This window comes from Leuciscus leuciscus, assembly GCF_965113295.1.
Source record: "Leuciscus leuciscus genome assembly, chromosome: 15".
NCBI classification, from domain to species: domain Eukaryota; kingdom Metazoa; phylum Chordata; class Actinopteri; order Cypriniformes; family Leuciscidae; genus Leuciscus; species Leuciscus leuciscus.
Genome location: NC_138739.1, coordinates 19983631 through 20011127, shown reverse-complemented (window position 1 = coordinate 20011127; position 27497 = coordinate 19983631). Strand labels below are relative to the sequence as shown.

Sequence of the window (27497 nt, the reverse complement as noted above, 5' to 3'; positions counted from 1 at the left end):
GGGCCTCACGATAGTCTCTCAGAGACTTAGTTTACATCTTGTAAAAAGGGACATGATACCACCCTTTTAAAGTAAGCAATTTTCGTGACGAATGTTGATCTCGAGTGACATAAAAGTTGCATAAATTTCAGACTGTCATCACATTGCTATGGAGCTCATAATATGACAATACTATTTAAATTTGAATTGTGTAAATTTGAATTATAAGTAAATATTATGTGGCAATTTGCATAGTTCTGAACATTTGAAATTAAACGATGCATTTTCAAACGACGCAAAAAAATATAGTTTGGCTTGGTTCGGCACACAGTCTAATAGTTGAACGAAATTTTAATTTTAAACAACTTCTTGTTGTACTAATGTTTAAAGGAGTAGTTCAGCCTCAAGCTAAGGTGTTTATCTGATCTTCTTTCAGACGAATACAATCGGAGTTATATTTAAAAATATCCTGGCTCTTCCAAGTTTTATGATGGCAGTGGATTACAACCTAAAGATTGAAACTCAAAAACATGCATTTCGTGAGTTGTACATTAGGGGCGACCGGGCAAGTAGAATGCGTTTGGCCAGAAACTAGAATTTTACTTTGTAACGTGTTAAATATGAATATTTTTCTTCCACAAACTCATTGTTTAGCTTCAGAAGGCCTTTTTTAACTCCCCGGAGCCATGTGAAGTTCGTTTATGACTGATGGATGCACGTTTTTGAGCTTCAATCTGTTGGTTGTAATCCACTGCCATTACAAAACTTATTTTTTTAATATAACTCTGATTGTATTGTATTATTCTGAAAGAAGTAAGTCATATAAATCAAATAAATCATGGGCTAGTCTTCATTTTAAAGTGAATTAACTAATCCTTTAGGAACTATATTCTTCAGTCAATGAAGGACAAGACAGAAAATTTCACTTGATTTATTTGTGAATTTGATACATTTTTGTGAAACTCCTAACATATATTTGTGGATGTCATTCTAATTATATGTGCATATGATAATTTGTGAATCTCTTTACATTTATTTGTGGATCATAATCAAATTGGAATAATGGAACAAGTCTATCTCCATATAAGTTACTGCTGTGTAGTAAGACCAGATATGTCAAAATCTAAAAAGATCTACATATAAAATTGATGGTTTCACTCGAACTTCAACCAGAAGGAGCTGGATTAAGTAATATCCAGTTGTTTTATACTTCTGCGTCGGAGCTACGCCGGAGCCTCTATGATGTAGGCAACACGTTGGTTTTAATTTATACTTCTGCGTTGTTGTCTGCGTTGACGCGCAATTACACATGCAGAGGGAGCGGTTCTAGCAGACCAATCACAGCAATCACCGCGTAGAATTGACGCGTTGTTACATTTTTGGGGAGGTGCACGCCGAAGGGTGTGCGCTACACACAGCCTACGATGTAGCTACGCCGCGAGTTTGACGCAGAAGTGAAAATTGGACTTAATACTTAAAGGCGAACTAAGTAACTTTTTTACCTTAACCGAACAGCTTCGGAGTCATTGGAATAGTTATATGACTTTTTTCGGGTTGAATGGTGGTCGTCTCTCACCCCCCAAGCACCTGTGAGCCGAAAAACCACCCTTGCAACTTTGGGCCGGCGGGCCGCCGACCGCAGTGTCAGGAAGTATCGCGTGATATCAGGTCTCGCGATGTAACGAATTGCTTTACGGCAAAAAAATCTGCTAAAATTCTGTCATTATTGCGCTCCCTCACGCTGTTCGAACCCGAATGAAGAAGACGTTTTAAAGAATGTCCCATCTGCTTTGATGTCGTTGATCTACTAGCCTAGTCTCTGGTATCTGAGAGTCGCCAATGAGTTTTTCGACAGTGTTGTCAAATATCTATACCGAAGCTGTAGGGGGAGCTCTATAGAGAAACGTGCGAGAATAAAGCGAGAATACAGCGAAGAAATTCCCGAAACTGCATAGCCCTGCTTTAAGCAACTCACATCACATTTTTACATACTCATCTAAACGTCGCTCACAGCAGCGTAGGCAGTGTCTCAATGTTCGCCAACAGTTTTTTTTACCACATGTTTTTTACCACATTTTTTTTTAGTATGACGCAGCAGAGAACCTGAATTATTATAACTCTTCCCGCACTGATCACATGTGTACGGCTTCTCTCCAGTGTGTATCATCTCATGTCTTTTCAGATTTCCTGACTGGCTGAATGTCTTGTCGCATTGTGAGCACTTGTAAGGTTTTTCTCCAGTGTGAATTCTCTGGTGTTGTGTCAATAAGGCATTTGTAACAAAGGTCTTCCCACAATCAAAGCACATGTGATTCTTCACACCACTGTGTCTTTTCTGGTGTATTTTTAAAGTACACATCTGACTAAAACTCTTCCCACACAAAGAACACATGTAAGGCTTCTCCTTTGTGTGAACTTTCAGGTGGATCTTCAGGGATGATGATGAAAGACATGATTTCCCGCATTGATCACAGTTATATGCTTTTTCCCCAGAGTGAGAACGCAGATGTAATTTAAGTGTGAATGCATGTGTGAAACTCTTCCCACATTGATCACATGTGTACGGCTTCTCTCCAGTGTGGATTCTCATGTGATTTTTAAGGGTTTCTTTTTCTTTAAAACATTTCCCACATAGATCACATTCGTGTGGCTTCTCTTCAGAGTGGACCCTCTCATGTTTTCTCAGATTTCCTGACCAAGAGAATCTCTTGTCACAGTGTGAACACTTGTAAGGTTTTTCTCCAGTGTGAGTTCTCTGGTGCTCTTTCAATATGGCAGCTGTAATAAAGGTCTTCCCACAATCAACGCACACATAATCCTTCACACCGCTGTGTATTTTCTGGTGTATTTTGAAATAACCCAGTTGTGAAAAACTCTTTCCACACAAAGAACACACGTGAGGCTTCTCCTTTGAATGAACGTTCAGTCGGCTCTTCAGGTGTCCTGCCCTAATACATTTTTTACCGCATTGATCACAGTTAAATGATCTTTTTCCAGAGTGAGAGCAAAGATATAGTTTAAGACAGTTTGCTTGTGCAAAATTCTTCCCGCACTGATCACATGTGTGTGGCTTCTCTCCAGTGTGGATCCTCTCATGTCTTTTCCTATGTCCTGACTGGCTGAATGTCTTCTCACAGTGTGAACACTTGTAAGGTTTTTCTCCAGAGTGAATTCTCTGGTGCCGTCTCAATACGGCAGCTGTGGCAAAAGCACTCCCACATTGATCACAAGTGTGCGGCTTCTCTCCAATATGAATTCTCATGTGACGTTTAAGACATTGTTTGTATGGAAATCTTTTTCCACACTGAGGGAATTCTTTGATGGCTCTTCTCCGTACACATTTACTTTCGGTCTGTGAGCATCTCAAAGATTTTTCTTCAGTTTTGACGTGTTTCTCCTCCACTTCATTCAGTTCTTCTCTCTCCTCATGTTCTTCCATAAGGTCTAAAAAAAAAAAAAGTAATTTTAAGTCACACATAATAAAATATTAAAGACCGTAATGTGAATGTCAAGGACATTTGCTACAAATGCTGTGCTTTGATGAGTTTTTAAAATAATTTAATTATATGCGATTTAATCTCTTCCAACCCTAGCAACTACCCTGATTCATGATAGTAAATTATTCAAAATTAAATAAATCTCATTACCACAAATGTAATTAAGGTGTCACATATGAATCAGTAATGACTAGACCCAGATAGCACACATACATCATGGAGACGTTTATTTGATGTGCGCGTTTACATCTGGAAGACGTATTTTTAAGTGTTTGCTCATCTGCAATACGTCAATAGAACGTTTCCTGTCAGATGTCAAATAGACGTTTAGAATATGTCTTTAAGATGTAATGATTTAGAATGTTGTTAAACTAACATCTTAAAGATGTTAGTAAACAGCAGATGCTTTCCAGATGAAGTGATCTTTAACAGACATCTTGCAGATGTACTTGTGCTATCTGGGGATGTACAGAGGAATGTCTAAAAAAATAAATTATTAAAACATATAATTTGTTAGTAATTAAAGGCCAATTCACAGCAAAAATTATAATTGCAATCTAACTATAAAATGTAAAAAATCGTTCTAAATTTAAAAGAATAGCAAAGTCCACTCCACAACTAGCCTATAACGATAATGACTAAGTTACCTGAAAGATTCTAGGCAGATTATGAATATAATTTGATACTACTGATCATGCTGAGTCAGAGACATTTGCGTTCAGTCGGTGTTTACAGTCGGTATTTAACATCATGTAGTCATATTGCTGCTATTTTTTAAACCTATAATCCAGCAATAAAGACTGTTATTCTCAAATGGATTTGAAAATATCTTTACGTTTACCTATGATTAGATAGTCTCCGGTATACTAACTGACAATCTGCTTTAAGTTTTATAACCTTCATGTTTTACAGCATAATAAATGAAGAATCAAGAATAAACACCAACCTCTCAGTTCATCAGTATCTTCATGCTTCACTTTGAAGGGTTCTGGATCACTCCTGTTCTCACAGTAATCTTCAATAAACTCCATCTTTACAGATTTCTGTTCTTCCAGATAGTCTGAATGCATGTCTTCACTTGTAAATTGTGTCCGTGATGCTTTAAGAAGGCTGCAAATATTTTGTTTAGAAACAGCAGTTCGGAAAGCCTCTCTTTGTCTTCTTCTTCTGGTTTTTAGAGGTCTGGGAAAACAACGTAAAATGTGCATTTCCGCCACCCACTGGTCTGGAGTGTGAAGCGCATAGTTTAACACTTTTCTGAGTTTATAACATGAAATATAAAATTACTCCTCATTCCACACACCACTGACATTAACTGTTTTCCCTATCATCAATTTGAATCAAAAAGCCATATCATACTGTTTGCCATCTCTTCAAAATACTAACAGACTTCCATTCCATCACCCAACAGTTTTGCACATTCAATGTGCCCAACTTAGCCTTCAATGTATCAGTAAATTTCAAAGGATTTGGGGATCCTGGCAATTCAATCCCCCTGTGGACAGTTAATAATCTACACAGTCAGATAATAATACTACAAACCCATGTCATTCACTCTCAGTCATGTTTGGGGTCAAATATCATTTATTAGACATTAAAAGATTTAAAAGTTGGAAACCGTACTAAGGATCTTAATTTGAGTATTGAAGAATATCTGTATGGTAATTGTAATGGTGGTGTGAGTGCAGGTGTGAGCCGGAGAGGATGATGGGACATGTAGTGTAGACACTGACTAATGGGTGACTGTGACACTTACCAAATATTACACAATCTAAAAACACAAAGCTATTGTGAAAATGTGAAAAGCTATCTGTAGTTACTCTACAACTTTTGACTTATTTACCAAGTGCAGATGTAAGAGAAACTATCATGTAGTTTTTCAACCGGCTGCTTCTTTTATTCTATACCTCATGTTATTTTTCAATATCTTTTAAGTCAATAAAGAGAGAAATCTATCTCATTCATTTTCACTTTAGTTTGATTTTTATATTTATTCAGCGACTAATACTGACTAAGCATGTTACTCATTTTATCAACAGATTTTTATTGTGGAAGAAAATTTGTACTATGAACCCGAGAGCACCTGTAAAGAGGTGGTCGGCAAAGGGAGGGAAGTCTCGCCACATAGCCAGATCTTCAGACTGATGGCAGAAGGTCTGGGGTGCTTCTCAATTCTTATTTGTGCATCCTCGTTTCCTCTCCTCGCTTCCTTTCCTCGCGTCTCAGCTCCGCCCCCTGTAGGATGTGAGGAAAGGCTGCAAGGAAAAGACGCGAGGACGGAGGGATCGAATGAAAGCTTTTTTTATACATTGGAATCCTTGATCACTTGAGCGTCATTTCATCGCGTCATCAGCAGCGCTCAGAGGATCTGCCCTTATGTTGTTGAAATTTGTTTATTTAAGAAATTCATAATAAAAAATAATAAAGAAAGATACCCTGTTGAAATATGTGAGGTGTGTGGTTTATATAAACTGCAAAAGTAAAGTATAAATCAAAATTATTGTGGCCGATGTGAAGGGGGAGGAGAATTTATACGTGCGTCACGTTTAGTCGATAAAAACTCTTCCGCATAGGATCCACCTGTGTATCCTCGCTCATGACTCCTCAGGAAGCCTCCTCACTCCTCGATCCTCGATCCTCGCGGTGCAATTAGAGAATTGAGATGTCCTTCAAGATGGCTGAGCTCGATCGGTTTCCGGGTCATAGGATGGAGGACGGAGGAGAGAGGAGACGAGGAGGGATATTGAGAAGCACCCCAGGTGTCCATGGTAGCTTTTATTGTCTTATGGTGCGTTCAAGTCATCTCGTATAGATCGTATTTACGAGTTGAATGCACATGAACGCCACCACAATGTCGTAAATACCAGTGGGGAGCTCGGGATTTTCTTTAAGCCCCGATCTGTACGAGTTGGGGGCGTGTCAGTGAGAAGCATGGCGGAATCAATGAATGCAACGTCTGTAGTTGAGCAAAGTGATAGTAAAATATAGCCTATCACTTACAGGTTTAGCAGTGACATTGTAAGGCTTTTTCATTTATAACAAAGTAAGCTCTCTGCACAAAATATGATATAGCCTACTTGTAATATAACAATTAACTAATTATATAATGATACAGTTAATTTACATTGGCCTCATAAGTTAATTAAAAACATAAAAAGAAAAACACACCCGATGCGCATTCTTTGTTCTTCATTTTCTATAAGCAGAGTTAACAAAACTTGCTATATTTTCGTGTTATTCATTAAAAGAAGGTACACCACCATCTTGCTCCGACGAAACTGACTGAACGCACCTCACGTCGTCAACACGACTTCCCACCTCGTACGTACGAAATTCCCAGGAGGACTTGAACGCACCATAAGGACCGCTCAAGAGCTGTCTGACTGACAAGTAAAGCAACCAATCACAGTTCGTTTTGTTCATTGTCACATTTTGGAGTGTGGAAATGTTAAGTCGATGTTCTTACAATCACAGGACGGGGTGTAAATCTCTTTTTTATGCTGTGAACTTCACATACTTCACATACAATGTTTATCCGGTTACTCAGTCCTTGTCACAGTTGTAAACCCAACAACTCTATTCTTTCGTGAGGGGGTTTGTCATTACGACAGCTTTGTTTCCAGGTGTATCATTAAAGAACGCAGCATTTACATCTCCCAGATGTACAAGCGATCCGATGACAACTTTGAATCTTTTGAGGTGTTTCCAACTTTAGGGCTGAAAGTAGCAACGGGAGATATATTATTATTATTATTTGTATTTATTTTTCTACCTTTATTTAAGCAGGATAATCTCTCTGATATTAAAAATCTGTTTCACGGGAGTGTCCTAGCCATGACAGCAGTACAATTAGATTCAATCAGGTTAACAAAACAGAATAACAATAAAGACCAAAACACTTCAAAACAATTGAACATCACTGAGTCACCTCAGAGTGAATGAATAATGCGTTTAATTATCCCTTTTTTTGGTGGCATAAATGCACCTCGAGCTTGTCTGCCAACTGCAAACAAACAGAAAAGGAGACGATATACCCATTAGCGCCCTCACTTTCACTCACTCACCGTTGAGCAGTTCACTGTGCTATGTAAGCTTCAAATTGGCTTAACCAACCAATCAGAATCAAGGACCACAACTGTCTGTATTATAAATTAAATGAAACCCAATTTGAGGGAATTACACAGACATACAAATGGTTTCAGATCTGTATTTTTCTGTATTTATGCTTTTAATTTTAGTTTTTTTTTTTTTTTTTGGTATTTGTTCATTTATGTTCTTTTCTAAACTTCAATATAGATGTCTGCCTAATTGTTAATAGGGGATTGTGCATCCAAACTGTCAATGTTTATTCTGAATTCCTTCATAATATTTTTCCTATCAGCGTTATTCATTTATGATTTGTTCCTTAGTAATTAAAAATCTTTGAATATCAATCTCCATCAAATTTCATATTCAAGTATTTACTCATTTACTGTTTCTTATGTTAATCTTTTATTCAATTTTATATGCAGTATTTATAGTATTGTCCATGTGATGTATATATACTTATTTCATGTTTGTTAAGAAACTTTGTTTCTCCCATGGATTGTTTTTCTCCATTCTGTCACCTTATGGAGTTTTGGTTCCTTGCCACTGTCGCCTATTAATATTGCACAATATTAATGATCTCCCTGCATTGACACCATTATATGAGAACTGAACTGAGCTGGACAATGACATCACTGTTTTCTCCAGAGTGGCTATAGATAAATGAACTGAATAACTTTTTTATAAAAGAAATTAATCAACACTGAACTTACTTAAGCTGGACAATGACACTATTTTCTTCTGCTGTAAATCCAAAAGCTTTGTTTGCTGTACATCGGAAACAAACATTATTTTCCTTCCATAATTTTCAATCTATTTTTCAAGTATTGTAAAAAGCGTTATATAAATAAAGGTGACTTTACCCCACGATGAAAAACTGTTGATAAAATAAGTGACAAGTTTAGTTAATGATTACTTGGCGAAAAACTTTCTCTCTTTATAGACTTAAAGGTGTCCAAAGCAACACTAGCAGAAGAGAATCAAAGCAGCATCCAGTCACAAAGCTACATGATCATTTCTTACATCCTCAATATAATTATAAATAGATAAATAGAGTAACTAGATACGATGAAGAATACTTTAATAAAAAATTGAAGACATGTCCCTCTTAAAAGTGTCCTCTTCTCCAGAAGAGAGTAAAAGATAAAGTCACACATATGCATAAGACATTTGGGGAAACAAATGACAATGCAAAAATCATAATGTATAATGATTCAATTTATATCATAGCTGACGACGATATATAGGAAAAAAAAAACTGAATATCTTTGTCACAGTGTGAACACTTGAAAGGTTTTTCTCCAATGTGAATTCTCAGTTTTTTTCAGTTTATCAAATGTCAGTAGTGTAAAACTTTTTTCACATGCAGAACACATGTAAGGCTTCCCCTTTGTATCAACTTTCTTGTGCTTCTTTCTTTCTTTCTCCAGAATGAGAACACAGATGTAATTTCAAAGCTCGAACACTTCTGAAACTCTTCCAGCACTGATAGCATGTGTGCGGCTTCTCTCCGGTGTGGATTTTCATGTGATCCTTAAGGAGTCTTTATTGTGTGCAGCTTCTCTTCTGGTGCTGCTTCAGTTCACCCTCTGTAAAATAGTCCTTTCCACAAACATAGCACACATAATTCTTCACACCACTGTGTCTTTTCTGGTGTTCTTTTAAACCATTTAGCCATGAAAATCTTTTTCCGCACAAAGAACACACATGAGGCTTCACCTCTGAATGAACGATCATGTGCTTATTCAGGGAACCTGCCGAAAGAAATTTTTTACTGCACTGATCACACTTAAATGGTTTTTCTCCAGAATGAGAACGCAGATGTACTTTAAATGAACATGCGAATATGAAACTCTTCCCGCACTGATCACATGTGTACGGCTTCTCTCCAGTGTGGATTCTCATGTGGTATTTAAGGTATCCTAGTTGTGAAAAACTCTTCCCACATTGATGACAAGTGTTTGGTTTATCTTCAGTGTGGTTTTTCATGTGACTCGTAAGGTTTGTTTTTAGTGTGAAACTCTTCCCACACTGATCACATGTCTTCAGCTTCTCTCCAGTGTGGATTTTCAGGTGTTCATTTAAGACTCCCTTTTGTGTGAAACTCTTCCCACACTGATCACATGAGTACGGCTTTTCTCCAGTGTGGACTGTCATGTGTCTCTTAAGGTTACATTTTTCGATGAAACTCTTCTCGCACTGATCACATGAGTACGGCTTCTCACCAGTATGAATTCTCATGTGACGTTCAAGACCTTGTTTGTATTTGAAGCTTTTTCCACAGTGAGGACAAGTGAAATTGTTGCTGGCATTTCTCAGTACAAATTTACTTTCAGTCTGTGAGCAACTCAACGATTTTCCTTCAGTTTTGATATGATGTTTCTCCTCCGCTTCACTCAGTTCTTCACTCTCCTTAATTTCCTCCATCAGGTCTAAAATGAAATTTAAAAAAGTTTTATTCATCAAAGAAATGCGAAGAGATAAGACAACTTATATGCAAAATTATGACTGCCTTGATTTTTTTTAAAGGGGTAATATAATGCTACTTCAAAAGTTCATTATTTTGTTCATTGGGTGTAATAGAAATTCAAATATTTAAGTATTTTTATTCTGAGGAATTTTTACTTTACTACATTCCAAAGCACAATATCATACTACATTTCTTAATGTATAATTTTTCTGTATTTTGAACTGAAGAATTTTTCACATAATCTGATACTCGTGAATAAACTGATTCTTTTCAATGATTCTGTTAAAGGTATAGTGGAGGATCTTTCCGAATTTTAGATAAGACCTGCCCTCTCCACTTTTGAATAAGTTTGATTGATTCACCAGAATGATTGACAATTAGGAGGACCAATAGTATAGGTGATCCACCCGGAAGTAAAAAAAATCCTCCGCCATACCTTTAAGAGTAAATGAAAATCATATTGGTTTGTGAACTAAATCTGCTGTAAAAGGATGATATGTTTAAGCTCGCTGAAATGCTTGCATGCAGACATGACCACATCAATATCTCTATGGTGTGGGTTTTAGGAAAAATACAAAACATTTAAATAATGCAAATTAATGCACATGCATCTTCCCCACTGCTGTAGCAGTTTCAAATGATATAAAACTAATATGTTTGCATAGCGTTCTTTGTCAAATGTTATGCATTGTTGTATTACAAATGTATTATGTTTAAATTAGGCTCCAATACAATAGTATATAAACTGAGAAAGCTCTGTACCTTGTGTTTTACATTGAGGCATAGATGAATAGATTCAACCCAGGTGTCTGACATTAACCTTTTGTCTAGCCTGGTTAAAACCAGACCATTCTCAGTAGTAACTGAATTATGGTCTGGCAAAGCTTCATTAATAACTCATTTCCAAAGGGGTGTCACCAACGGACGTCCCTCAAATGCCTCTGGGCACAATTGGATAGACCTAAAACCAATCAGATCGTCATCGTGTAAAGCCATATGCTGCGTCCCAATTCGCCTAAGTTACACTACGCCATAAAAGTATGTACTCTTTTTGTGAAGAAAAGGTATTTACTTTTGAATGTGTAGCAAAAAAGTAGGCAAGCTTTGGGACATACTACTTCGTCATCTTTAGCGGACGGATCTGTCGCGTGTCATGTAAACTGCCCTGTCAATCATCTTGTCACAGTTAAAATCCTCCATTAAATCCAATTTCATTTCCTACCGTTTCATAGAGAAATTTAGTAGCACGTTCATCTGCCAGTGGGTCTTTCATGGAGACTGTCCTCATGTGTTTGCAATTTGAATCTAATAATGCATTTAAAAGTTGGTGCGCTTCACCAACGGACGTCACTCAAATGCCTCTGGGCGCAATTGGATAGACCTAAAACCAATCAGAGCGATCGTCATCGTGTAAAGCCCGCTTCAACGTTTCTGATTGGTGCCTCGATTTGGACGGATTAGAAATCGGCTTGAATGGGCTTTTTGCCAGACTACTTGCAGAGCAAATCTAAATTTGCAGGAAGTTTGTCTGGGTTTTCCCAGGCTACCTTTTGTCTGTATGCACCTCCTGTATGCAAAACAGTGTCATTGTCCCAAGTTAAGCTATGATGATGATGTGAAGGTATGGGTGATATTGTCAGGCTGACTGGATTAGCATTTATGCATGTGAATGACACTGTTATGCTGATGAGATCAGGAAATCTCTGTAAACGAGTTGACTCACGTAGGAGCTGACTCACTGCATCCACTAACCTTCATTACTGACTAGTGCTGGCTATATGATATTTCATAATAATGTTAGACCCAGCAATTCCCTCTCCACAAGGGATTTATGAGCAATGTGATTAAACTGTACATTATTGTAGCTCTTCTATGCCAATACTTTCTACAAAGCCCCTCCTTGTTCTCTGATTGGCCAGGGTTGAAAATATTTTACAAACACTGTTGCAAAAAATTCTGAACCAGAAATAAAAGAAATGTAAATAAACAGCTCGTATATAATTTCCCTCATAAAAGCCAATTTCATTGTTGAAAACAAAAAAGATAGAAAATAGATTTAACTTTGAGGCTCTATTTTGTACCTAGTTATATTATTTGCTACTGTTATTTCATCCCACAACCACTAAACAAAAAATCAAGAATAAAAACCAACCTCTTTGTTCTTCAGTATCTTCAGATTTGATTTCGCAGGATTCTGGATCACTCATGTTCTCACTGTTCTTTCACAAACTCTTCTTCGCTTGTAGACTGTAGACTATTCCAGCATTTCTAGTCTACATTTCTAGACTACTATTGTAGACTATTCCAGCATTTCTTGGCGAATTGTTGTGGGAGGAGCTTCACTGAAGGTGGTAGGTGGAGCAGACCTGAAACCGAAAATAAAATCAGAAGTAAAATGGAAATTTTTACTCATTCACACATTATAAGCATTTATGTACCATATTTATTTATCCATTCAGAAAAATGTAAAGTTACTGAATTTGTTTAATTAATTCTGTTTTAACATTATTTTATCTTCAACATAGACATAATGGACAAAGTGATATAGAAAAAATATTATACATAATCAGAATTAAAATAATTCACAGAAAAAGTAAGAATAAATGTAAGAATAAACCAATTCAGAAATAAATGTACAGAACATATAACACTTCAAGGCACAATATGTAACTTTTTTGCTTTAAAAATAGCAAAAATCACTATAACTATGTTATATTTTTTTTTTAGTTGTGTACATTATCCCGACTGTTTCCAACAACTTTTAAACCAGGAGAAATTTGTAATTTAATTCGAAGACACGTCCCGTTTCTTTATTTCCGTTTTGTCGCCGTCAATGGCGTCATATCCGCGTTGTCCCTGGTTTCCACTCGTGCTGCCATAGTAATAGCAGAGCCCGTCTACGGAGAGCCTGCCCACTCCCTATTAAGCCCTATTGTACCGAATTTTGGTTGTAGTACCACCAGAGTTCCACTGGGGGCGCTCGCCATGAGTGCAAAATGAATGGGAGTCAATGGGGCTAGACGGCTAAATTTGTCTCTTTCACCCGATTGCCATTGAGAAATCTCAGATCTGATTGTAGATTTTGCAAGTTCAACATGGGTTTTAGGTCGAAAGTTGAATGAACGAGTACTTATGTCGTTTTGATTTCTTACAGGTTGAGTTGTTGTTGCCCATAACACGCTAGCATTCTGCTAATGACGCCAGCATTCTGACGTCATTGACATTTTGAAAGACTTTTTAAAGCAAATAAGTGACTCTAAAAAATCTAACACCCAGCAATGTGTAATTTCTTTGCATCTCCTTTCGAATACAACATTCAAATTACTAGACAAAAAATTATATCCTGAGAAAAGTGGATTTTGAGGGGTATACCGCCATTGACCTCCATTCATTCTGCACTCGTCCTGTGAGCGCCCTCATATGGAATCAGAGTGGAACTGCAACCAGTTCAGAAGCCGGAAGTGTAGTGAGAGTGAAACTTCTCGCCATATTAGACATTCTCTGGTAATAGTACACATAATAATAGCCTTTGATAGTAACCAAGGCGACACGTGGACAACACAATGTCTATTTGCACGCTGTTGTTGTTTCGTTCAAACATTGGACCATGGCAAGCAGACTTTGGATAAAAAAGGAGAACTAAAACGAGAATCAATATCAGTGCGGTGTTTTCGAGATGCCGAAAGCTCAGTACACAGTATATAGACAGTATATAAACAAGAGCTCCACGTCCGAGACTTCGACCGCTACATGCACTGCGGTCAGGTGAGCACATTTACATAAAACTAATCAATGATATATAGTTCAACAATGATAAAATGTTAGAATATGATCTGTATGTTATTCTAATGTTGATCTAGCTTATACTGCTAGTCTGATACAGACAAACTACTAGGGATGCAAATTATCGATTAATTCATTAATCATTAGTTGACTGACCTTATCGATCGATTAACGATTAACTGATAATGTCAAATTCTCACGGTATCAATAGTGTCTTTAACATAAAAAGCAAAATATTGCTTATATATTGAATAAAAATGCATGTTATATTGCTCAATTTATGTTTTATTGTAACAGCTGGGATATGGTACAGATGGAATTTATGTAGTTTAAAAAAATAAATTATGCACAGAAAATTAAAATACATTAAAAAAAATTGTGCACTGGCTCACCTGTTGCATGTGAAACATTAAGCAACATAAAATAAGTTTTAAATAAAAATCTATATGGGTAGGCTTAGCCTATTATGCCTACATATAATAATCTATTCTGGTAAACTACATATGAAAAACTTGAACAGCAGCAGCACTTATAATCCCCCTTGGTCTGAGAAAGGTAATAGTAAGATTACTAGACCAGGAAACTTATATAGAACTGAACACAATTGAAATCATCCCTGAGGAAGATGACAGTAAAATTAGAGGGCGTATTAGAACAGTCAAATGAAGATATAGGCTACCTGTCCTGAAACAAATATACTGCACAAAACGCTAACTGTTATGTTCCTCACCAAATGAATGAGATGTTGCTCACCTTGCATTGCTGTTTGAGCTGCGCGTGAAATGAATGCCGTTAATCTGGATCGCATTATTTAACTCAAAGAAACGTATCCTTTATGAGATTGATCAGATACAAAATATAAACATATAAACTAGGGATGCACCGAATATTCGGCCACCGAAAATTTTCGCCGAAAATGGCCCAAAAGAGCATTTTCGGTTATCGGCCGAAAGACTTTTATCACCGAAACAATACGGCCGAAATGTTGTGATGACGCAAACAGCAGATACCGCGACCTGCACGTGCTTGTCTGAAGCAACATATCTGCGGTGTGGACGTATTTCAATATATCTGAGAGTGACCCACGGACAGCGATTTTCAAAACACAGACATCCCAAGTCTTCCGGAAGTTCCGGGAGTCTCCCGCGTATTGATAGCGACTCCCTGATGCCCGCAAATTAGTTTAAATCTCCCGGAATCGCGAGCGAGCATGAGCGCGCAGACGTAGCGCGCGGCAGAGAGAGGGAGCGAGAGACCTTGCGTGTGTGTGCAGAGCAGCCGTCATTTATCAGAGGTGTGTGCGTTTACCTTAGCTGTTTATGGTTTTTGCAACTCACGTCCATGAGCATATAGCTGCAGATATTATTATGGGCTATGGCAGTATTGACCTAAATGCACTTTGTTTTTATGAGAGAACATTTCATTTTTAAACCTTTCTGCAGGCCAGTAGGCTTTTACATTATTATTTAATGTACACATGAGTGGGGTCAAGTTAAACATTTAATTTTATACTTTGCAATGTGCTAAATAAATATTTGCATAAAATTTTAATTGATTTATTCTTTGAAACTTTAATATTAATTTATGCAATGCCTTGATTATAGTAAAGTTAGTACACAGGCATAGCCATAAATGCAATGGTACTAATAATTGGCATAATTTATTTCGGTGTTTCGGTTTTCGGCGTTTTAGTTTCCTCTTTTTCGGTTTTCGGTTTCGGCCAAGAATTTTCATTTCGGTGCATCCCTAATATAAACATAATATTATAAATTGTATCTGCACAAAATGAAGCGAATGCACAAGTGAACTTTAACTGTGCCATTCAGAATGACTCATGTTGTGGACGCGCTATTTCTGGAGCAACGCGACTATGGCAACTAAACCCAAATAATTCACAATATTTTATTACAATAACCTATTGTTATATGTGATAAATCAGATATAGATACGTTAGGCCTACACAAAATAAACACAACATTACAACTTACATTTGCACAAAACAAAAGGCTGCGAATGCACACGCAAACTTATAGTCATGATGAAGGTGTAAAATGGTCCCAAACATAACTCCGGCGTGCTCGCTAATGTTTGCGGTTCTTCTTCTTCTTCGTTTGGTGTTTTATGGCGGTTGGCAAACCAACTTTCGGTGCATTACCGCCACCAACTGGACTGGAGTGTGAAGCACTAAAAAACAATAAGCAACTAAAAAACAATAAGCAACAACAACAACAAAAAACTTTATAGCTGTGTCCCAATGTTGAAGGCTGCATCCTTTGAAGGACGCAGACTTCAAGGATGCAGCCTATGCGTCCTCTGAAGGACGCACCATGTAGCCTTCCTATTTCCTAATTGTGCAACCAGGTGTTCCCGATCACCACTCTGGCGCCAAGCAACGGTGCGAGAGGACAGCTGCCATCCTGATCATTCATTTTGATAATTGAGTAAACAGCTATGGAGCAAGAATTGGCTATTGTCATTTTTATGTTTTATATTTTACTGGAGGACATGGTGAGGATTTTTAGCCCCGGCGCTGCCGGATCATGTATTTTCGGTTTAGCCCTGTTTGAATATAAAACCCAATTGAATATAAAAAGTCCAGTATTTCTCGCGCTCGTCATCTGCAGCTGTCACGGTTGCCAGGCGACAAGAACAATCCTCCGTAGGCTAGACCGGTCCGAACGCTTCAGATGCGCCCTTTGATATGGGACGCTGCTGTAGTTAGCAACAATTTGTTAATATTGTGACAATAAGCCTACATTTTGTTACTTTCATTTTCGGAACTGCATATTTCGTTAAGTATTCACTTACAAATGTGAAGTAACCTACTGAAGTACTGTTTTCCCTCACATCACAATATGATTACATTAAACTACACAAAAGTATATAATGTAACAACCAGATATTACTGTATATTGAAAATATACAGAAGTAAAATGCAACATAGCCTACGCAGTAATGCAGTAGCCTAATATAAATGCAGTATTAAAAGTACTTTTTTCAGAAAGCCGTCGATTGAATCAGCCCTGCAAACCTGTTGGTAGACAACTTAGTGGATAGTGGAAATATGCACTTAAACACTCTGGAGACCATCCCAGATGATGTCCCACCAGCAGGAGGCATTACCAGGGGCAGCCCATCCCGGTCCAGCAGCTCAGCTCAATAGAGTCTACATCATTTTTTTCTTATTTTATGTATTGTAAAATTAAATGTTTATGTTGATTTTGATATGTTTAACGTATTTTGTAAATAGTTGGAAAAAGTACTTTAAAGGGACAATAAGTAGCTTTTTAGGTATTTTATTAGGCCTATCTAAAATCAATATTTTTATTCATAAATATGCCCTCAATGGTGTACAAATACCTATGCCAATGATCAGACTAATCCTCGTAAACGAAGAATTTATTATCTTTATATACATGGGACGGGTAGGTCCACGGAGGCTTCCATGTAGTTCCGCCATCTTGAAAAACTATAATAGCAGAGAGGGACAAAAAGTACTAGGCCAACGCGTTTCCACAACGCGTTTCGTTCAGAGCCAGCGTCACGTGACTGAAGCCAGCAGAAGCGGAGGAGCAGAGCAGTTGAGAGGCGCTTGTCACTGCCGCGGCAAGTTTAAAAGGATGCACACTGCACGATTATTTATACACCGTTCATTCATACATACATATGAGTCACAGGATAAGGAGTCCTCGTCATCGAAAAAGTCCAAAATAGACCGTAAAAGGAAACGTGACCGGAGATTACAAAAACAAGGGTAATGTCGGGATCGCTAATGAAGGAGAAAGCTTTCAAAAGAGATGCTGAAGTTGCCTGCTTTCTTCTCGACAGGTAAGTCAATGTTACGGTCTTAATTACAAGCTTATTTTTCATTGCTTGGTTGTGAACTTTATTATATAGATAGTAGAACATTTATAGTTATATCTATTTATCTATTCTATTCATAGTAGGCCTAAGTTAAACAGGCTCTTTGATGAATAGCAGCTACTGAGTAAAGTAACGTTAGAGAAGGCACGGATGATGATGATATCTAACAATGCACGTACTTCAAAAATATAACGAATAAAGGCGGCATTACTACTAACTACCATAGTTAATGTTTTTCACAGTCAGTAATTTATACTGTAACATTCTTTTTTTCGTTGATTCAAGTTTCAGTTTGTTTTAAATAACAAACCTGTTCACCCGAAGGAAAACTCGAAGTGCTATTATAAGACATCCTGTCATAGCTTTTTGGTACATAACGTCTACCGTAGATGCAACGCGCATTTGAAAAAGTGAGGCGCTGGAGAGCATTATTCGTTTGAATGCAAAATACAGTTTCACCACTAGATGGGGGAAATTCCTACTTAATGTCCCTTTAATGTAGCCTATAGAACAAATGATTTTCATTTACCAATTTTATTTGAAAAAATAAAAAGGTATAGAATTTGTTTCATGCAGAAAGTATTACTGTCATTACAAAAATAAACAATGTCCAGAACAATTCATTCTCTTTTATTTACACAATTAAAGTTGCATAAAAATAAATGTACATAATTTTTCTTTTAAAAAATAAAAGTGAAAAAAGTTAAACAAGAATATGTAGAAAATGTATATATTTTTCAATCATTCTTTCAAGAAGAGAAAACAGCCTGTCCATCCTCTCCCTTCTTTCCTGTGCTTTCCTCGCCTCTGCCTCCCTCTGTAGTTGCATTTCTTCTCTGATCATGTCCAAAAACTCGTCCTGTCTCGCCGCCTTTGTGCTGGTGCTGGTGCTGGTGCTACTGGTGGTGCTGGTGCTGCTGCCCCTGGCTCCTCCTCACCGTGGGTACCCACTACTGAACTCGGCCCTGGTCTGTCCTCAGGGATTGAGGCAATGAGGACAGCGGGGTTGGTGCAATGCCTCTGTCCCAACACCTCATTCATGAGGACAAACCAGGGCCAAGTTTCATCAGTGGGTTTCCCACTCACACCCTCACCTGTCCCAGGACACTTGCAATCCTAAAGGCAGAGCAAATGAACCATGGCTTGTTAACAACAACAGGACAATACATTTTTAGCCAAGATGTGTGTATTACTTTTCTTTATATATATATATATATATATAAACCCATTTTTTCCTGAATTGTTCTAAAAAAGCAGAAAAGGGTACTTAACACAAGGGAGCAATCTTAAGTGCATTGTTAACACTGCAAAATATGACACATCAAGACATGCATACAAAATACTTAAGAAATCATATTTCTGTATACTAAAATTTGGTTAAAACCACATAGCTTTCATGGCAGCACTACAAAAACACATAAAAGTGAAATCCCATTGCCTTATCTACTGCTTTTCTTATTGTTTTGGGCTTTACTGGGTGAGTGATATTTCTTATAATACACAAGTGCAAATATTACAAATAGGTCGTTAAACTAAATTATTACCACAAGTTTTGCCTAAAACTACCTGATAAATGAAACCACGCAATGGTGACGAAGGAATTAAGAAGAAGTTTATAAGAAACTTTAACTCTGGTTTCGCTAGCTATTTGAGTAAATGAAAACATAATACTTACATTTAAATGTGAATTTGCTGTCCACCACCGATCTCTAGTCTCGGCCGCCTTTAAAAATAAATAAATAAATGCTGTCGTCAACGGCGCGCAATGACTTATGGGCAGTGTTGGGAAAGTTCACTTTCTACATGAACTAGTTCAAAGTTAAGTTCACAAATTTTAAAATGAACTAGTTCAGTTCATAGTTCATATACTCAAAATTTTGAACTAAGTTCACAGTTCCAAAAATGAACTAGTTCATAGTTCTTTTTGTCCATGTTACTGCGAGATATTATTTTTCAAAATGATTGCCACAGCCCATATAGAACCACAGACAATTATTTGATCAGTTTTAACACTGAAGCTATGCGTCAGATTTTTCCCATCCTCACCGACCTTGTCATAAAACTCGTTTAAATGATCATACGACGCCTCCTTGCTGCTTTCCGTTTTGATTTGATTTGTATCCTAAGTGATGAGTCGTTCATGAACGATCCATTCATTGCGTCTGTCACGTGACAAATAAACGAAAGACTCGAGGTAAAGTAGCCTAATTATTTATGTTCCCTGTAAACGATTTTTGACTGCATTATAATAATTTCTAATTGATCAAGATTGCGTAGGTGGATGTGTTCGGGGAATTTGCCAGTTAATAGTATAACATTTAAAGCCCCTTAAATGAACGAAATGACTCGAAAAAAGATTTGTTCATTTTGATGAACGAGATCGAACAACGCGGCGGTGCGACACTGGTGGCTTGTGTTGCCAGATTGCGTGTTTTTTCCGCTACATATTAAGGCCGGTTTAGGTGGGTTTTCGCCTGGAAGGCTCTATAGAAATCTGGCATCCTATTGAACGAAGTTAAACTGAGAGAGCGTGCGTTCACAGACACCAGAATGAACGAGTTCACAGTAACGTTCATCAGGCAGTAATACGGTATACGTTCAGTTCACGTTCACCCAAAATACGAGTTCATGAACTATCGTTCAATGAACGCGTTCAGGCACAATACTGCTTATGGGGTAGAATAGGCCGCTAAGTGTCCATTTATGTATCCTATTTTTCAAGGGGAAACGAAGGGTGCATTTGGCGTCGCTTTTGAATCAGGGAAGCCTTCGTCGCGGCGCGATGACGCAACCGGCCTTCGAATCAGGGGGGCATGGATTTCTATTATTTTGAAGGTACCCCCGGGCGCCGCCATTGGCTAGCGGACCCCCACCTGCTGTTAGCATCCCATTGACTCCCATTCATTTTGGCGTCACTTTGACAGCGAATAACTTCACATCTGAGGCGTTTAAAGACTCCATTTGTCCATTATTTATTTCTAAAGAAACACGAAAATGTATAAAAGGCTCCATTACCTTGTAGCTTACGTTATGGCCCCGTAGAAGCAATTTTTGTAAAAATAGGCTAACGATTGCGTCATAGCCACGCGACTCTCTGTCGCACAGTAGAAAATTACCGTATGGACAGGAGGAGAAGCTCGCGGGCAATCGGGAGGACGTGGAGGCAAAATGACAAAGTAATTAATCAAAACACCTACTAAAAGTTTCTCCTGCTCCTAGCTCATGGACAGCTCCTACTCACACTCACCGTCTCTGCAAGTCTCGGAAGGGAATGATTCAGATTTCTCTTGGCACAGCTACTAGAAGACAGACGGTTTGCTCACGTCACATCTACGTCGTCGAGCTCAGTTTGAGTCTGCGCAGTACGCTCGACCCCCAGGAAGTAAGAGTTTCTAATTGGCTTCACTTTGTCTCCGTTGAATCCAATGGGGTCGCTGTGTCCATTTCTTTTACTGTCTATGCTTCGAATACGGCCTTCGAAGGATGGAGAATTGAATTGGGACAGCCTTCATGGAGCCGCGGGCTGCGTTCCAAACCGCATACTTCCCTACTATTTAGTATGGGAAAAAGAGTAGGCGAGCGAAAAAGTATGTATGAATCCAAAAGAGTAGGCGAGAATTACCTGGGTGACGTACTAATTATTGCTTCCGCCCAGATTTTTGAGTGCTCAACCGATGGATACTCTTCTATCCCAGGAGGCCACGCGAGAGGATACGTCATAAAAAAGAAGAAGAATAGGCTTGTTTGAGATGCGCCTTGCCTCGCCTGAAATGTATGCGAGAGTAGGCGGCTGCAGTGAGCGAAGGAGTGAAAAAAAGCGCAGGCAAGCCGGACAGATCTCTCTTCTCGTAGTGGATCTGACACCTGCGAGATCAAAGATGGATATCGCGGGATTTACGCTCGTGCACAGTGTTGCTAATAAACTGGATGTAATTCAATTTATGTTGCTTTTATATGAAAATAAATAAAATGAACAAGACACCCAAAGTACTTGTTATTTAATTCCATTCCAAATGCATGTTTATCAATATTTTTTTCTTTAATACAGACTTATGTGTTTTTATTTATTAAATTTTTATAAAAATTAAATTGCATAACCCAAAGAGATTGCACTGTCAGATAGTTTGGGACTATTCACACATAACATATACACATAAAACCTGATATTAGAGTTTTAAAATCAAACATTTTAAAAGAGAACAATACATCACAGTTGTTTAAACCAATGAGCATTAAGCTGTGTCGTCAGCAAGTCGTTTCCCATCGTGCTTTTGATCAGCGCAGTCGGTGGAGAGCAACTGCGCTCGACTGCAGAATCCGACACATGCGCCTTGCGCTCGCGAGAGATTTTTGACATACGTCAGCATGACATCAGAGCAAGGCGGACCGCACTCGGACACATTTCTAACCGGCATGCATCTCGCGCTGATCACCGGTGATCGGTTCTGCGCAGATTTTGCTCATCTCAAACAAGCCTAAGGATAGGTCATACTCGAACGTGACGGAAAGGATGACGGACGAGACTCAAATGTGAGTATTACAAATCAAATGATCGCATGTGTTGAACTACTGTACAGTAAACTGTTGAATTGTTGAAGGTATAAAGACGCTATATATTTGTGATTTTGCTGTAAATCACATTTTATTATGTAGCTAACAGAGGAGCTCCAGTAAGGACACATACGTCTCCAAAGTGGATTTGCATACATTTTAAACCGTATACATCTTAAATACAATTACTAAATGTCTATTTAATATCTGGCAAGAAAATCTTCTATAAGAATTGCAGATTACTACGTCTAATAGATATGAAATAGGCATCTGAGTGATGTATGTCTGCTATTATGTAGAACAAATCTATAAAGTAACTAAACATAAGTTATCTATTTTATTTGTCCATTACTGTTGATAAATTGAGGAACATTGTTGGATAAAAAGTTAAAACAACCTCAACATGTAAATGTAGTGTTGAGTTCATAAATCACAGAGGTAATGTGAATCTTGTCTGGATGTTACAGGGACAGATGAACAGATGTGTGTTTATCCGGTGGAGAGTGGCTCATGAAGCTGAATGCTGCCATCAAAGGCTTTGTGACATTACAGAAATGAATAAATATTTAAATCTTAATTTGTAGTTTTTTTTTTATTATTGTAATTTCAAACAGAGCTATTACAGCACTTTTCTGATTCTTGATTTCTGTGCATTTGCTGCAGATCTTCTGTGGTGGAGCAGGACCTGCAAGGAAAGATGATGGCGGCATTTGTGGAAAAAAGCGTTTTTGTCTTCTAAATAATACTGAAATCAAATGACATTGTGCTGTTAAAATGACTGCTTTAGTGTTATGTTTGTGCATTTTTGTAGGACCTGAAATGTCAGCAGGCTGGGGTGAGCACTGAGGACGAGGAGCCCAGAACTGAAATTGTGGAGATGGTGCCATGGACGAGTCCCTCCATCACTCCACCAGCCCTTATGAGACCCTCCATCACTCCACCAGCCCTTATGAGACCCTCCATCACTCCTCCTGCCCTTACAAGACCCACCATCACTCCACCTGCCCTTATTGCCTCAGATTGTGAAGCACAACACATCACGCAACAACCTCAGGCACGAAGGCACGGCTCACCTCTGGCGGTCAGCTGATTCATCAGAATAAAGCCGCAGAATGGGAACCGCTGTGTTGAGACGGCAGAAGGATGAGGGGTTCAGCGCCTGTAGCCTACATATATGATTGTAGTTTGAATAAAGCTTTGTTTCATGTGTTGACTTGTATATTTTCATTTTCATTTATTTCGGTTTGGTCATTTACAGATTATTCAAACAAATCATTCGAAACATAAATATGCATTTGTTTATTGTGTGATGGTGACTTTGATTCATTCTTTTACTAATTTATTACGGTAATATTTCTCATTGTTGTCAGTAAATAAAATACAATTATTTAATTAATGCTTTATTTATTGTTTGAATGAAAATGTAGATATGTTCACTATATACACATCTAGAGTGTATTCATGCATAGCTATTTCAAATGACATACATTACATTTTGTTTGTTTTATTGAATTATATCATTTTCAGTAAAAAGTAATATAATTCATTGGTCAGCACAAGTTGTTATTATTGTATGTTTTGGGGTGGGATAGCAATGCAATTCATTCTGGGGTAAAATTAATTTTTAATAATGATACTTACATTTTTCGAGTATAAAATCAACAGTTTTCTCCAAAGGCGAATCTTCGCACAGCTGCCCAACGTCTCCTTTGTGCAGACATTACAAACGCTGAGGAAAACCATTCTAGGTAGGGCTGTCCAGTTACTGATGTTATGAGGTATGTATATATATATATATATATATATATATATATATATATATATATATCATGGGTTTGCAAACATAATATGAGATTTTATACGCAGGAAAAAAGAACCTATAAGGTTGAATATCTTAATATATATTTTCTTAATTAATTATATAATACATTTAAAAAATTCATTTTTTGTTATTTATAAGCCTGAGGGATTAAACGAGAGTTAAATTTAACAAGAAAAAGAGGAAAACAAAGCAGTAAGCCACTTTTGCTTATGGATGAAAATGTTTGGATATAAAATAAACATATTCAAGAGATGACAATTTTGGGATTTCATTATAAAAATAAATATCGTTAAGGATAAAACGGTGGGTCACATTAGTAGGGTAGGGTTAAATATAAGAACTTAAATCAACCCTAAATGTACTCACAAAATAAATGGGCAGCAGTTTCTTCAAAAAGACCACAACATGAGCAAGTTTAATCAATATCAAGATATTTACAGATAGATTAATTAAACGTGTCGTTCAGATCTTTTAAGTTGTTGTGCTTGTGATAACCGGTGATAACGCGTCGTAGGTCACATGATAACGTCAACATGGCAGATGTCCGGTTCGCATTCATACTCAACGAGATCTGGCTAAAAAAAGTCCCAACTCTTTTATCGCTCGTTAAGTAAGTACTTATTGAAATTGAGTACCTACTCATTGAGTATGCGGTTTGGAACGCAGCCGCGGTGACGCAATCGGCCTTCAAATGCGACCTTCCAAGGATGCAGCCTTTGAATTGGGACGTCCTTCGTCGCGCCGTGGTGACACAATCGGCCTTCAAATACGGCCATCCGGCCTTCAAATACGGCCTTCGAAGGATGCAGCCTTCACTTTGGGACACAGCAGCCGTTTCTCAATACCAAGTACGCAAAGTTCGGACATGAGACCTTGGTAGTTCGGACTTAACAAGTTCGACTCAGGAGAACGAACTGCCGAGGACGGGAGGACGCAAGTCCGATAATTCTGAAATGGAACAGCGGTGTACTTGATAACGTCACTCAGCTCGCTCTGGCATATACATCTCTTTATGTATATTGGCTACAAATAAAAAAAAATATGTTATAAACCACCACTCTGCCTCTTTTCATTTTCATTAAAAAAATTCTTAAACATAATGGCCACACAAATGTGGTAATGTGGCAACGCAATTGATTATCTTCACTGCATATTTATAACAACACGAAATATAAAGCACAACCCTGATTCTTTTTGTTTTCATTTTAAAAATATGATAAATAAAAAACATTATAACATTGATCATTAAAACTAACATTTAGAAAGAAGAGACAGGGTTGTCATTTTATTATATTATGTACATACAGTGAAGAGAATGTAGGCAACATAGGCTATAATACAATATTTTATGTTTTAAATATATAAAATAAAATGACATAACCTTTTTTGTTAAATGTCAGTTTTAATGATCAATTATAGCCATTATAAAGGTATAAGTAGCCTAAAGGTATAGGCTTTAATAAGCTATACAATAATAAAGCAAACAATTCAGTCAAACATAAGTCAGCTCTCTAGGCTACAACGTTAAAGTTAAATAGATAAAGCTATGAAACTTCACTTTGCCCTCAGCTTAACGTTTTGCCAGGGAACAAATTATAGATTAATGAGACAAATAAAATAAATAAATAAATAAATCGTCCGTTAGATATACAAAAGACTATTTATATCTCATGATAAACCACTAGACTAGAGGCATCCGAGCCAGCGGCAAACGTCAACTGCAGCACTAACAGAGGAAAGGCTGTTCTCGGCGAGTCGGCGGGGTACATGAGCACCGAGCGTCCGATTGCCTGGATCTCACACCTCTGAAAACGTCAGATCAAATTTTCAAATAGGCGCTATCTTTATAAATAAACCAAAGATTTGAGCTTTAAACAACTACATTCTCGCCTGAAATACTCTTAAAACTACATTTCGTGACACAATAACAGCAGTATTTTTAAATTACGCGGGGTTTCTCCTCCGCTATTGACGCTTGCTGGTTGGTATGAGATGCATTCTGGGATACCTGGCTGTCTCAAGTCCGCACAAGTCACCTCTCGATGCATCCTCGGTAAAAGGGGCGGATCAAGAACATATCCGGGGATTTGAACTGGACTTGGCTAGATGTGAACTTTGAATTGGAACAGTACTTGGGCAGCGACTGATGACGTTTCACAAGTCCACAAGAACTCAAGTACAGACAAGAACGCATATTGAGAAACGGCTAGCTTATGTTTGCGGTTGAGCAGCACGCACGCGCATGCATAGATATCATATATAAACGCTAGATGTCTTATGGCGCAGTCACTTCCGGCATCATCGTTCGGCCATCTTGTGACAGTGCTCTGTGCATTAAGGTGAATGATCAGCACGCACAGAAATCCTCTTATCTCGCTGAAATCTTGACGGATTTACAAACGGTTTGGTTTCTTACAAACGTTATTAACGTGGCTATAATTCCGAATGCTTGAAAATGTATGTTATAATTTTTCATATGTATGCAGTGTATGTATGCAGTGTCATAACTACATCTCTGACGTTTATAACAAACCAAACCGTTTGAAAATCGGTAGAAAAATGAGCAAGTTATGGTTATTTAAAAGTACATGCACCATTGAAGTAGTGAGCGAGTACACTGTCGCAAGATGGCCGCCACGTGCGGACGTCGACCTCCATTGGCCAGCAGTGCGCACGAGACATCTAGCCTTTATATATGATATCTATGCGCGCATGAACCTTGTTCTTCTTCTTCTAAGATTTAATGGCGGTTGGCAAACCAACTTAAAAGGTGCATTCCCGCCACCTACTGAAATGGAGTGTGAAACGCATATTGGAAAGGAAGTTTAAGCTAGATCTACTCATTCAAAAAAAAAAAAAAAACTCATATATGAGTTTACACAGAAGGGAGTTTTACATCCTATTAAATAATTCTGTTTCCTTTAAAAATATAAATAGCTCATGATAAATTCTTGATTGTTTGGTACTTGGAGAACTGGAATTGTCAGCTCATTGATTTCTATATTTCTTAAAGCGTGTCTTAGCTGGGACCGCTCTCTTTCATAGGCTTCGCATTCTATAAGCACATGTTCTACAGTTTCAGCTAACCCACATTTATCACAATTTCCATTCTCATGTTTACCAATTCTTTGTAAGCATTGATTTAATAAACAATGTCCGATGCGCATTCTTGTGACTAAAACGTCCTCTTTCCTGTTTCCGAATCTTCTTCTCTCTGAACCAACTTTTTCTTGAATGCAGTAAAAATGTCTACCTTTTGTTCCTTCATTCCATTCCTTCTGCCAAATTTCCTGTATTTGTTTCGCTATTATCACTCTAATTTCTGTTTTACTTAATGCCACTTCAATGTCAATTTGTGAATGATTTAATGCCTGTTTAGCCAGATTGTCAGCCTCCTCGTTTCCTTTCACACCCATATGCGATGGAACCCATACAAGATTTTACA

General features: G+C 37.8%; 2 protein-coding genes and 2 long non-coding RNA genes across 11 annotated transcripts in view; all 4 read right to left on the bottom strand.

The window, feature by feature from the left end:
* Positions 1-225: 225 nt before the first annotated feature.
* LOC309475608 (uncharacterized protein) lies at positions 226-4646 on the bottom strand. Of its 2 annotated transcripts, none has more exons than XM_082138455.1 (3): positions 4423-4646; positions 1908-3423; positions 226-1445 (listed from the first exon to the last, which is right to left on the bottom strand). In XM_082138455.1, the coding sequence occupies exons 1-2, from the start codon at positions 4544-4546 to the stop codon at positions 2009-2011; spliced, it is 1539 nt and encodes a 512-aa protein (XP_081994581.1). In that variant the 5' UTR covers positions 4547-4646; the 3' UTR covers positions 226-1445; positions 1908-2008. The 2 variants fall into 2 exon arrangements, with proteins under 2 accessions (XP_081994581.1, XP_081994582.1); XM_082138456.1 differs by having other exon boundaries at positions 1908-3411.
* The window catches only part of LOC309475731, an 82420-nt gene continuing 55148 nt past the window's right edge, over positions 226-27497 (bottom strand). The window contains exon 2 of the long non-coding RNA XR_014197821.1: positions 226-762. This is a non-coding gene — a long non-coding RNA (uncharacterized lncRNA). The remainder of the gene's footprint in view (positions 763-27497) is intronic.
* LOC309475057 (uncharacterized protein) lies at positions 8627-17647 on the bottom strand. 6 transcript variants are annotated; one of them, XM_082137663.1, is made up of 3 exons: positions 14569-17647; positions 12185-12398; positions 8627-9994 (listed from the first exon to the last, which is right to left on the bottom strand). In XM_082137663.1, the coding sequence occupies exons 2-3, from the start codon at positions 12237-12239 to the stop codon at positions 9108-9110; spliced, it is 942 nt and encodes a 313-aa protein (XP_081993789.1). In that variant the 5' UTR covers positions 12240-12398; positions 14569-17647; the 3' UTR covers positions 8627-9107. The 6 variants fall into 6 exon arrangements, with proteins under 6 accessions (XP_081993789.1, XP_081993790.1, XP_081993792.1 ...); XM_082137664.1 differs by having other exon boundaries at positions 12185-14646; positions 15804-17647; XM_082137666.1 differs by having other exon boundaries at positions 12185-14630; positions 15804-17647.
* Positions 22220-25496, bottom strand: LOC309475699. Of its 2 annotated transcripts, none has more exons than XR_014197786.1 (3): positions 24688-25496; positions 23872-23959; positions 22220-23396 (listed from the first exon to the last, which is right to left on the bottom strand). It is a non-coding gene; the product is annotated as an uncharacterized lncRNA (long non-coding RNA). The 2 variants fall into 2 exon arrangements; XR_014197787.1 differs by having other exon boundaries at positions 24692-25496.